The sequence below is a fragment of the Hylaeus volcanicus genome, chromosome 2 (assembly GCF_026283585.1).
Source record: "Hylaeus volcanicus isolate JK05 chromosome 2, UHH_iyHylVolc1.0_haploid, whole genome shotgun sequence".
Taxonomy (NCBI): domain Eukaryota; kingdom Metazoa; phylum Arthropoda; class Insecta; order Hymenoptera; family Colletidae; genus Hylaeus; species Hylaeus volcanicus.
The window spans coordinates 23,340,512-23,352,920 of record NC_071977.1 but is presented as its reverse complement, the minus strand read 5'-3'; the positions used below and the strand labels follow the sequence as shown (position 1 = coordinate 23,352,920).

At 34.0% G+C, this 12,409-nt stretch overlaps 4 protein-coding genes across 9 annotated transcripts in view; 2 read left to right on the top strand and 2 right to left on the bottom strand.

The window, feature by feature from the left end:
- Positions 1–193: 193 nt before the first annotated feature.
- LOC128885153 (putative RNA polymerase II subunit B1 CTD phosphatase Rpap2) lies at positions 194–2,483 on the top strand. Of its 4 annotated transcripts, none has more exons than XM_054139013.1 (6): positions 194–329; positions 402–533; positions 598–1,782; positions 1,849–2,009; positions 2,087–2,248; positions 2,309–2,483. In XM_054139013.1, the coding sequence occupies exons 2-6, from the start codon at positions 429–431 to the stop codon at positions 2,481–2,483; spliced, it is 1,788 nt and encodes a 595-aa protein (XP_053994988.1). In that variant the 5' UTR covers positions 194–329; positions 402–428. The 4 variants fall into 4 exon arrangements, with proteins under 4 accessions (XP_053994988.1, XP_053994986.1, XP_053994987.1 ...); XM_054139011.1 differs by having other exon boundaries at positions 195–346; positions 419–533; XM_054139012.1 differs by having other exon boundaries at positions 197–346; positions 423–533.
- Positions 2,484–2,711: 228 nt separating this feature from the next.
- On the bottom strand, positions 2,712–5,432 carry LOC128885155 (negative elongation factor B). Of its 2 annotated transcripts, none has more exons than XM_054139015.1 (7): positions 4,448–5,432; positions 4,211–4,378; positions 4,004–4,129; positions 3,658–3,927; positions 3,296–3,580; positions 3,017–3,217; positions 2,712–2,951 (listed from the first exon to the last, which is right to left on the bottom strand). In XM_054139015.1, exons 1-7 carry the CDS (start codon positions 5,054–5,056, stop codon positions 2,793–2,795), a joined length of 1,818 nt encoding a protein of 605 aa, XP_053994990.1. In that variant the 5' UTR covers positions 5,057–5,432; the 3' UTR covers positions 2,712–2,792. The 2 variants fall into 2 exon arrangements, 1 of the variants encoding a protein (XP_053994990.1); XR_008459551.1 differs by having other exon boundaries at positions 2,930–2,951; positions 3,017–3,132.
- Positions 5,433–5,590: 158 nt separating this feature from the next.
- Positions 5,591–9,134, top strand: LOC128885156 (coiled-coil domain-containing protein 102A-like). 2 transcript variants are annotated; one of them, XR_008459552.1, is made up of 7 exons: positions 5,591–5,914; positions 6,140–6,876; positions 6,954–7,179; positions 7,252–7,461; positions 7,548–7,792; positions 7,852–7,978; positions 8,048–9,134. XR_008459552.1 is itself a non-coding variant. In XM_054139016.1 (7 exons), exons 1-7 carry the CDS (start codon positions 5,804–5,806, stop codon positions 8,068–8,070), a joined length of 1,638 nt encoding a protein of 545 aa, XP_053994991.1. In that variant the 5' UTR covers positions 5,592–5,803; the 3' UTR covers positions 8,071–9,133. The 2 variants fall into 2 exon arrangements, 1 of the variants encoding a protein (XP_053994991.1); XM_054139016.1 differs by having other exon boundaries at positions 5,592–5,914; positions 7,893–7,978; positions 8,048–9,133.
- Positions 8,366–12,409, bottom strand: part of LOC128885157 (mucin-19-like) — a 6,286-nt gene continuing 2,242 nt past the window's right edge. The window contains exon 7 of the mRNA XM_054139018.1: positions 8,366–12,409. This exon is cut by the window's right edge and continues 322 nt beyond it. Within this exon, the coding sequence (XP_053994993.1) occupies positions 9,148–12,409 (3,262 nt within the window). The 3' untranslated portion in view covers positions 8,366–9,147.

Sequence of the window (12,409 nt, the reverse complement as noted above, 5' to 3'; positions counted from 1 at the left end):
AAAACAGAGAGTGGACAGTGGATTTACTTTATTCCATAATATACATACGAACATATGCTCAGAATAATTTACATATTGAAATTACTTCGTAATACTTGAATAAAATAAAAGTCTCTATTTTGAAATGTTAGAGTTTTATAATATAGGAAATTTTGTTCATTTTCTAGTGTAGACGTTTTGCAAATTTTTCCCTAATACGACATGACACCATAGTCACCATACTGATCCACCCAAAGACAGATTGTTTGAAGTTGCAAATTTTCGTTTTTAATAATTATTTTGAAATGGCAACATCCACGCTAAAACAGGAAGCATTAGAAAGGAAGAAGGTCAAGAAAAAAATGAGGTAAACTTTGTTTCATTAGAAATTTAATGTTATGTATTATGTACTTTTTGTGCAGTTATGATTTTGTTCAAGCAAGGTACAAATGCAGTTAGCAATAATTAAAAAGAAACAGTGCGATGGTAAAGCTTTGATCATTGTTGAACAGCTTTTAGAACCTGATATTCATCCTGAGTGGCTTTTGTATAATGTAAGTAATGTGAAATAATGCTAGGAATTAATGTAATGTTTTACATTATTATATATTTTCATAGCTAAGGTATATTAATAAAAGTCATATGGAAGATGTAATTGAAGAAAGGTCCATAATTAAATTATGTGGCTATGTTTTATGTCCTAATGCATTAACATCTGTGGTCAATCAAAAGTACCGTATTTCAACAAAGGAGAATAAAGTTTATGATGTAACTAGACGTAAAAATTTTTGTAGTTCACAATGTTATGGAGCATCGAATTACCTTTTAGAACAAATGTTAACAAGTCCACTTTGGCTAAGAGATAAAGAAGAAATACCAGAATTTAAACTTTTGCCAGATGAGTTGATAAAAAGTGTACCTGGAGATGAAATTCATGTCTGGGATGTAAATATAACATTAAATTCTAATAGCAATGAAAAAGCTGAAGAACTAAATGAAATATGTAAAGATTTAAAAGAAGAACCTTTGGATAAATTTTATACATATGATGATTGCCACATGGTAAAAAGTTCTCAAACAATCAATGAAACCAAGGAAATAAATGTTAACATTGAAACAGCAAAAGTCACGGAAAAACTATCTTCATCAAGTTTTGATAAAGATCCAGAGTATATGAAAAGCGAATCCATTAATTTACAGGATACAGCTATTAATTCCAAACAATATGTAAATGATGATACTAACAAAGAAATTGGTACTTCAGAAAATGTTATACTGCTGGATCATTTAGTACCTTCAGATGTTACAGTACTAAATAATGATACTATTTCCTTAAATGAAGACAGAGATTTGAATAAGATTAATAATGAAGAACAAAGTAAACTATCTAAAGTATTACAAACGAAATGTAATACAACTGTTTTTAAACAAAACACTAACATTGATAGTAGCCATCTTATAGCAGACATAAAAATGAATAAATATAAGAAAGATAAACAAAAACATCGTGTTAAAGTAAAACAATCGTGTGAATTTTATAATCTTGCAATGCATATTGAATGTAATTTAAAGGAATGGATTACTGAAGATACTCTTTGTCTATTATCAGGAGAGGAAGGCATTAAACAGCAGTTAATAGATAATGTAATACAGCATGACAGATACTTGCACTTGTGTAAGAAGCTAAATAAATTACAATTAGATGATGAAAAAGACGATCGTGTAGATTTAACTAAAAGTACTTTAAAACCTTTACCACATTTGTCTGCTCTCCAAGAAGAAGGAAAGAAAATCGAATTAAAAGTAAATATCATCAGTAGAACTTTAACTGTATTTAATGATTACTAATGTGTTAAATATAATTTTTAGGTGCGAGCATTCTACAAAGGTGATATGGTTATAGAAACTCCAAAAAAGGCTACAGAAGATACAGAGCAGAACGATGAGTTTGTTCCAGTGGTACCTTTAACAGATGGGCACGCACCTAAAGCGCTTAGGCGTAGAATATTTTTGGATAAACTTCATAGGATGTAGTGTCACTTTTTACATATATATGCTTATCTTAAATTTATGTTTCTGTGAATCTTGACAATTATTTTTGTTACAGATTACCCGATTTAATACGAGCTTTAACCGGTAGTGGGTTATCACAACATACTTACAGTAATGCTTTAATTAAAGCATTAGTTAACACTTTTTCATTGTCGGCTACCAATATTATTTTTAAAACTGCTGAATGGACTCTCGTTGGTCTCGTCATTATTAAAATGTGAGTATCGTAAGTATATTATAATATTAAATATTGTTAATGTTTTACCGTATTTTTCAGGTTGGGCATGATAGATCCACAATTAAAAGTGTTATTATCCGGTAGACAGGCGTCAATGTATATTTCCATGATTTTAATGTCATATAAATTGGATTCAAATTATTTGGATAGAATTGTCGCGGAACTGACTAGTAATACAAAAGTAGTTGATACAGATGATACTAATAATTTCTAATGTATTTAAATTATATACATTATTTCTATCCTTTTAAAGCGTATTGTTTATATTAGGAGTTTTCAATTGACATTGCATTATTATAATCATTTTGAGAATAAATGTTTTTGTATTTACTAATGAAAATAAAAAAAAAAATAAAAAATACATATTTGTATGTAATATTTCGCATTTGTATGAAAATATAAAATTTAAGTAAGATGAGATACATAGAAATAGAAAATACAATCGCCTGCAAGTAAATTTACTATAAAATAAGGTTCATTTTTTTCACAATACTAAATAGCAAAAACCTGTATTCTCTAGTTTTTACAGCGAAGATGGTGTAGGTACACCGGTAAGAGGAGAAGGTGGACAATCAAGTCCTAATGTATCCATTTGTACTGCTGTCCCTAACTGATCTTCTGTAGATCGATTCCCAATTTTATCACGTAAAGCTTCATAGAGGTTATGTACAGCTTCGTTATGCTGAAATGATAAATATTAAAAACAGTACATACGCCATTTTTTTGTCTTCTTTTAAATAAGTGTACCTGACTAGTTGGTTGAAGCGCTTTCATTAATGTATGTAGACGGGTTGGTGGTAATTTTGAATGAATATACCAAAGAAGTTTTAATAAATGACGTGTAACATTGTCTCTGCCTAAGCCTGCCAAGAAGAATTCATCAAATATCACTGTACAGAATGATTCGTTAGAAAATTCATCGGCCATATTTAATATTAACAAAGATACCTATAAAAAAATAAAATTTTATTTTATACTGTAATTATATTTATAGATTTATCCAAGTTTGAAATTATATTGCTTTACCAAAGTATGTAAAAAAGGATCTTCGAATGCACGTTGTGCTTGACAATTCGGTAAAGTCGCCAATACTCTCATTAATCCTCTAGCATCGCCTCTTCCTCTTCCTACTCCACTACCTCCGCCTACATGCAATGCATAATACATAGATAAAACAGCTGCAACTCCTGAGAGTTGTGCATATGCTTGACAAGCATCAGGAGGTGGACCAGAATGCTCAATGATAGCAATTGCACTTTCTCTTTCATCAGGCGGCAGTTTACAATTTAGTTGTCTTATTTGATCATCTACCTGAAAAATAAATGATTGATTGCTGACTTTATTGTACATGTTTAAAGTAGTTTATTGCAGTCTATATATTAATTTACCATCAAAGACATAAGTGCTGGTAGAAACTTTGTAACAACTTGACTATCCAATTTTGGCTCCTTGAAATCTTGTGAATCAATCATTTGCCAGGCAGACAAGCCTAATGCAAGCATTCTTAATAGCAGTACAAGAACTGCATTTTCTCTAGGCAATGATTCACCATTTATTAAATGGAGTGCTATTTTGATTGCACTGCTAGCAAGAAAGTTTACCGCATACGGGTCGCATAACGTCATGCTCAAGTCCCCTAATACCTGTTCTTGTCCTCTCTGCATAAAACTATAGATCATTTCACCTTTCTATTATGACAAGAATTAATATTATAAAGTGTAAGCTTTATTATACCTTAATACTATCCAAAAAACCTTGTAACTCACGGGACCTTTTGATATCAACATTTTTTTCTCTAATGCATGCATCAAGGCACCATGTAAATTTATGACATGGATCAACAGAAATAATGTCTTGTACCTAAACATTAAATATTTATTTAATTAATCTATTAATTTTATGTGATGTTATGTAATATAATTTAATATGATATAAACAGACCTCTAAATCATGTAAGGCCATTAGTAATTCAGCTCTTAATGTACAATAATGTATATTTTTTGTACGTAAAAATAGGGTTCTTAAAAATTGTAATACCATATCATACAATTTTACACTATGTCCAATCATATGAGCTAGTTTTTGTACTACTTCACCTTGTCTTCTCACCTGGGAATCAAAATTATAAAATGTTACAAAGATTGCAATTTCTCCTTTAGCAAGTTAGTTGGAATATACCTTGGGAGAAGGAGTGAAGAAGAGACTGTTTAAATTCCTATGATCAAACAGTATTTGCTCTTTTTCAATAATGTATCTACTAAATAAAGGAGAAACTTCATCTCCAAATAAACTTTGATTATCTTTCCAAATTTGTCGTTTAACTTCAGTGTCTGCATCATTATACAATTCTTTTTCTCGAACAAGTACACGTAAATATTTATCTTCTATGTGTGGTGTGTTTCTTAAAATGCACATAACAACAGGTCTTAATGCTGAAACTCTTACAGCTGGAAAACTTTTGGACAGTAACTCCTTCAGTCTTCTATCTCCTGCTGAACCTTTGTCAGCTCTTTCTGTTCCAATCTCAGTAATTCGCTTCACAAGTTTTTCTCGTAATTCTTCGAGGACAGATGCATGAAAGTCCAATCTTCTGACTCCATGAAGATCAAGTAAAGGTAACATAGGTCGCAAGGATGGCAGCAAAATGCCATTTTCTAACTGAAATTCTTCAATTGCTTTCAATGGATCTGTGCAACTTGTTAGAGCATCTCTTAAGAAAACTTGTCCAGGTATACCAAGATCCTCCAAACCATTTCCAGTTTCACAGTTATTTTTTACAGTATTCATTATTATTTTCGTTTATACAATGCTGCTTTTCATGAAGTATATATTTACAACACTGTGTAGGCTATACAAAAATTGTGATTTATTTTATAAAGTAAATGATCTTCATTTTCAATTACAATTGCTTTCAATTGAAAATTTTTAATCACTTTTTATCACTGTAGACAGTTGCACATAACTTTATAGTGTTTAAAATGACTGATATTTGCTAAATATTCTAATATTGTACGAACGTATGTATTTATTTGTTTACTAGTAACTAAATAGTTTGCACAATAACATTCTTCCTTTAATGCCTAACTTGACACTCACAGTTTATATACTTACTGCTACAAGTAAAAAGCAAAAGTAAATAAGTGCAAGAGAACATGAATAGTGTATGGTTGTGTGCAATTGCGTATACACGTTTTCCTCCTCTCTCTACAGAATACTTACTGTATAGGGCACTATATACGTGTACATTATGTATCTATGTATGTTTATATATATATATATATATATATATATATATAGATAGATAATACGAATGCAGCACCAGATGAATATGTGATGTATGAAGATTAAAATAATATAAAAACTGTATTTAAATTGGAATTATTTTGAATATGATACAAATAAAAGTGTAAATAAGATATCGAAATCAAATTATCTATAAATTCATGAAGTGATCTTACAATTCAACAAAGAATAAGAAGTAAACGACGAAGTTTATATATAAAAACAGCATTGTAGGTTACGTTTCCATTTACAATGGCACAGTCAACAGCTAGTGGAACGTCTTCTCGACGTTATATGAGAGAACATGATGTTAATGTACCATCCTCATCACGTTATGTGGATAGTGACTGGGAAACCAAAGAGGTGATTGTTTATTACTTTTTATTTTTATCATTTAATGGTTTATTTTTAACTATTTGTTTTTATTTGAACATTTGCAAATTAAACGTTTAATATTTGAAACTTTAGAGTTACATTGCTATTTTTAAAATATTTTATTGCAACAGTACTTTGACATATCCTTATTTATTAAAACATTAAATGTTTGATTCAAAAGCTTTTGTGAGCTCATTGCATAACAACTTTTAGGCTCTACGACAAAGAGAGCTGGAAGAAGCTCGTGCACGAGCAGCTCAAATGGAGAAAACAATGAGGTGGTGGTCAGATTGTACTGCTAATTGGCGTGAAAAGTGGAGTAAAGTACGCAATGAGAGGAATGTGGCAAGAGAAGAGGCAAAGATGCTTCGAGCAAAGTTAGAGATTGCTGTAAAGGATGCGAGCAGTTATAAACATGAGTGTCAGGAATTGGAATTACAAAATGAACAATTGAAAAAAGAAATGGAGAAAGTACATATGGTACTGTTGAAGCATGCTGGACAGTTTGACCAACAAATTTTTACTGTCTTGGAATCAGATCCACAATTAAGAAATACACTAGGTATAGATGAACTTTTAAAATTTTATAATAATGTAGAACAGAGCGAAAGTGTGAGTTCTCAAAAGGATTTACTCACATCTAAAGGTTCATTTGAGGAATCTAGTGTATGCCTAGGAAGTCATAATATTTTACCAGACAGAGATATTGAAGAGTATGTGTTACAAGGGGCAGTACCAAAGCATGCTGTAGAATTATATAAAGAGAATTCTATTAATTCATTGGATAAAGATATTGCAAGATTAGTTACAGATGTTAGTTCTATAGAAGATAATGTAGAGAAGCATCAATCCTTATCACAATTATGTAATGATGAATCTGCTGCACAAAAGATATTAATACTTCAACATAAATTGGAGGAAGCAACAAAAACTATTTTTACAGAAAGAGAGTAAGAATATGAAATGTCATCTTTTTATTTTCATTTCTATCTTTACTTATTTAAATAATTAAAATTTTTTTTATTAGAGAGAAGAATTCTTTACATCGTGGTATAGAGAAGTTAAAAGCAGAATTAATACAATTAAAAAAACAATGCGATGAATTAGAAGAAAATAAAGCCCAAGCTATGAGGGAATTACTTATATTAAAAGATCGGTTTCAAATTGAGCTTAGCGATGTGCAAGCTGATTTGATCGACGAAGCTTCAAGCAGAGAAGGCATGAATCGCCGTTTGTCTGAACTTAGAGCTGAAGTAAGTTTTATTAATACATAATTACGATAAGTATTTAAAGGATTATTATTTTTGATAATTACACAATTATAGTTGGAGAAGCTTCAAGCTGAAAATGCCGCAGAATGGGGGAAACGAGAACGTTTGGAAACAGATAAAATTTCATTGGAACGAGAAAATAAACAGCTTCGTAATGAATTACATGATCTACAAGAAAGAATAGAATCTCGACGATCGCGTCCGGTGTCCACATCTGACAGTGATACAAGACAGTTACAACAAGAACTTTTGGTTAGAAATACGGTTTGTATTATGAAGTAACGTGTGATTTTCAATTAAACATAATATAAAATATATTATACTTATTCGATAAATTAAACAATTTTCAGATATTAAAAAAATCTTTAGAGGAGAAAACGACAGAGCTCTCACATGCAATGAGAAGATCAGAGCAATACGAGGCAGAAGTGAAGAGAGTAAGATCAAGAGTTGAAGAATTGAAGAAAGAATTAGCTGCAGCTCAGGATGAAGTAGATGCCGCGGCTAATAGTGTTCGCAAATTGCAACGGGCGAATGAAGATCTTTTAGAGCAATTAGAATCTGCTAACGTACAATTAGAGCACTTCCGAAATAGGTAAATAATAACAATCCTGATTAATAGTTGTATGATATTACATGTCTACATTTTTCTAGTTAAATTGTAGAATAATTACTGACAATTAATTTGTTATCAGTACTGATTCCTACACAATAGATGTAGGGATAGGAGAAAATATCGAAGAAAAATTACGTACAGACAATGATGACAAATTATCAGATGGTAAATTTCATTATTTTATATAGGCGGTGATTTCAATATTAAAATAATATTGTGTAAATATTGTTTCAGGGTATGAATATCAAGAAGCCTAGTATACACTCATATCAATAATATCATATTTGATTTGAGTGATATATGCGAGTTTGGAATGTGAAAAGTAGTTTCCTAAATTTTCCAGTATGGATACGCCTGTCGGTTTAGCAGTACTTTTAATTGTGAATAGCTATTAAAGATGTAGGCAAGATTAATTTATTTTACAGGTGAGCTTGAGTTATGAAAAATCACTGCCTATCTCAGTATTGTATTATTGTTTAAAATTATTAGAATATTTTTCTAGATTTGTATTACTTTTTTTTTATTTTACTGTATATACTTATCTTTTTGTACTCTTTCTTTTACTTCGAAAATGTTTTTTATATATCCGCATTTGTGAAAAGTTCACATTCCAATATATATTATTTTTTAAATATTTTTATTGCATGTATATAAACACTGTATATATACGTAAATGATATATGTAATTATAAATTTTGCCTCTTACCTAAAGACTGGTGAAATTGGAAAATGTGTGATGATCTGTACCATCTACGATACCTGATATTTATAATTACAATTCCCATGATGTCACAAATCTATATGTAAAATAAGTAAAACATTTGTGCGCGTATCTATCTATGTTACGTAGTAACTATTATACTAATTTTAAGTAGAAGAATTAGTATTTCAATTTTCATTCGTCTATAGAAAATTTTACTAGAATATTCAACATAAATGTTTATCACTTGGTGCAATTTACAATTGAAGGAAAATAGAAAACAGAACTTTTTATTTGTATAATATGTGTTTTATTGATAAAGTATTTATGGATAAATACTAGTAGCTGGTGTAGCATTATTAAATCGATAATGATGTACATTCAGTAAAATTACCTCAATAAAAATGATATATATATATATACTACGTATGTATGTAAGAGACAATAGGAGTATGACGTATATTCATAAAGTGTATGAACGATCATAAATATTTGTGTTTGTAATTAATGCAAAAAAATAAAAAAGAAGGATAGTCTAAATTGTAATAAAAAAAAGTTGGAGCAATGTATGAAAATCAAATGAAAAGGAAAGTTTCCCTAAGCAATATGAGACTTAAGAATTAATCAAATCCTGTTAACATTTCATAGGCGTACCATCGGGATGTGTTGGCATCTTAGGTTTGCAGATTTTCGTCCTACCATTAGAACCATATACAACGTTACACGAGAATGTAAAATATCCACAGGTAGAACTTTTAGTATAATAGCGATGTTCATATTTTCTCGGTGAATTTCTACTATCGTCCATTTTACCAGCAAAGCTATTCGTTACTGTATAATAACTTTGTTTTATTGGCACGTCAGTAGTAGGCTTGGAATATTCCATAGACGTTGGATAACTTTGAACTCTGGGATTGTTATATTTTTTATGTTTATCTTTGAATGAAGCACGATCTTCGACTAATCTCTCGTGATTAGTTTTAAGCGATCTGATTTCTGAGATGGGTGATTTATTCTCACGAGTAATATTTGGTTCTACTGGAGTTAAAGAAACAGTTTGAGATTGAGACTTTCCGTCGCCGTGAGCAATAGTTACGTCACCAGCTACAGATGTTACCCTGCCACGGAATCCAGGTGGAATTGTATATCCTGGTAACGATTGTCCTGGTTGCAGCACATCGCTAGTCTGCGGCGTATTAGAATCCTGTTTCACGCGAACATCATACCGATTCCCAGTTGTAAACTGTATCGTTTGCGATTGATGATCGTTAGTATTTGATTCTACGATAGTAGCTTTCGATTGTTTTGAATTCATCGAAGTTTGCATCTGCGTGCTATCGTAATCCTCACCATCGTATTCTTCGTCATATTCGTACATAGTATCGTCTACTTGCGATTTTTCAGCGGACTGATTTTGACTGATACCCACGTTTGGAGAATTTTCTGTCGGTACATTAGTAACAATTGTCTTACGAGAACTTGAACTTGTATGTAAACCTTGCGTAGATTTATCTTGATTGTACTCGTCTACGGATACGTTTGTTACATCGCTTCTATTATCTTTTCCAGTTTGCGGAGTGTTATATGGTTTGAAAGAATGAAATATCTCGGTGTCCGTGCGGCTGAAATTGAATGGTTTTCTAGAGGCTACTGCACCAGATCCTGAGCCTGCTTGAGCAGCGCCTGAATAAGTAATTCCATATTGGAAGGATCCTTCCAGTTGAGATTGAGATTGACCTCTATTCGTTCCACTTTGAGCGGATGCTGTTCCTCCTCCGCGAAAAGGTTCCGAATGTCTTTCAAGTTTCTCGTTTGTTTTCAGATAAGGTTGAAAACCAATTTGCGCTTGACTCGAGGTACTCCCTTCGCCATTTGCTTGGGCATCAGCCATTCCACCCTTCGAGCTCGCTTGCACCTGAGAGTTAGTCCCATGGTTCCATCCACTACTTTGCGCACCTGTGGATGTAGCCCCAGACTCAGAGTCCAATTGAACTTGTGCCTGACTTTTTCCATAACCACCTGTTCCTTGGGAATTACTCATAGCACCGCCTTTACCACCGCTAACTTCCGTTTGAGCACTTTTGTTATTGTCACTGCTACCAGCCTGAGCTGAGAATGATCCAGAACCAGTGTACGTACCGCTTACTTGAGATTGGGCTGTACCTTGGCCGTGCGTTCCTTGAGCCGACGCACTCGCTTGTGTGCCTGCATCAGTTTGTTTTACAGAACTAGATGCTTGAGAATCGGAGTTATCGTCACCTGTAGTTGCAACACTGACGGGTTGTTGTTGATAATACTGGGAAGGTTCTCTGATGTTTTCCGCGGGTCTTGTTCCAGTTGGATACTGTAACCCTGGATATTGTTGCCCGTTAGTTTGTCCTGCGCCTGGGTACTGTCCAGTTCCTTGTCCACTAATACCTCCTGTCATACCTGGAGTAGATTGACCTTGACCAGTAGGCCACGCTACTGTGCCAGGATAGTGTCCTTGTTGCGATGGATACCCAGAAGGAACGGTACCAGGACTGTCTGGATATTTTCCTACTTCAGGATATTGAATCACACTACCATCTGGATATTTTTGTACAACATTGGGATATGGTAATTGCGATTGCGCGCTTGGAGGATATAAGACTTGGTCAACTTTAGGCTGTGTAACTCCAGGATAAGATACAATTCCAGCATCAGGCGGTACAGCAATGTTTGGTACATTAGCTCCTGGGAAAGTGCCACTTGGGTATAATCCTGTACCACCTACTCCTGTAGGAATACCTCCGGGATAATTTATGCGGCCAGCTGTTACAAGTTGCCCTGGAGTTCCCGTTGCGATACTTCCAGGATATGAACTAGTTCGTGTAACACCACCAGGATAGACGATAGTACCTGGACTGCCATCGGGAGAAGAACCAATTACAACCATACCAGGATACAAACCGCCAGGAATTTGTCCTGGGTATATTTTAGTATCTGCAGTTGCTTTCGAGTCCGTTATAATTCGACCACCTCCTGTTGTTGTAGTACCAGGCACACTACCAGGATAAACTGTACCACCTCCTGTTGTTGTAGTACCAGGCACACTACCAGGATAAACTGTACCACCTCCTGGTGTTTGAATACCAGGCCCACTACCAGGATAACCACCACCTCCTACTGTTGTCGTGCCAGGCCCACCACCAGGATATACTGTACCACCTCCAGTTGTTGTGGTACCAGGTACACTACCAGGATATATTACTCCACCTCCTGGAGTTTGAATACCAGGCACACTACCGGGAAAAACTGTACCACCCCCCGTTGTTGTAGTGCCCGGTACATTACCAGGATATACTACTCTACCTCCAGTTGTTGTAGTACCAGGTACACCACCAGGGTAAACTGCTCCACCTCCTGGTTGTTGAATACCAGGTACACTACCAGGATAAACTGCACCACTTCCTGGTTGTTGCATACCAGGGACACTACCAGGATAAACTGTACCACTTCCAGTTGCTGTAGTGCCAGGATAAACTGCACCAACTCTTGGTTGTTGAATACCAGGGACACTACCAGGATAAACTCCACCACCACCGGTTGTTGTCGTACCGGGATGAACTGTACCACCTCCAGTTGTTGTGGTACCAGGATAAACTGTACCACTTCCTGCTGTTGTAGTGCCAGATACACCACCAGGATAAACTGTACCAGCTCCAGTAGTTGTAGTACCAGGCACACTACCAGGATAAACTGCACCACTACCAGTTGTTGTGGTACCAGGATAAACTGTACCACCTCCAGTTGCCGTAGTGCCAGGATAAGCTGCACCACCTCCTGGTTGTTGAATACCAGGGACACTGCCAGGATAAACTGCACCATCTCCTGGTTGTTGAATACCAGGCACACTACCAGGATAAACTGCACCA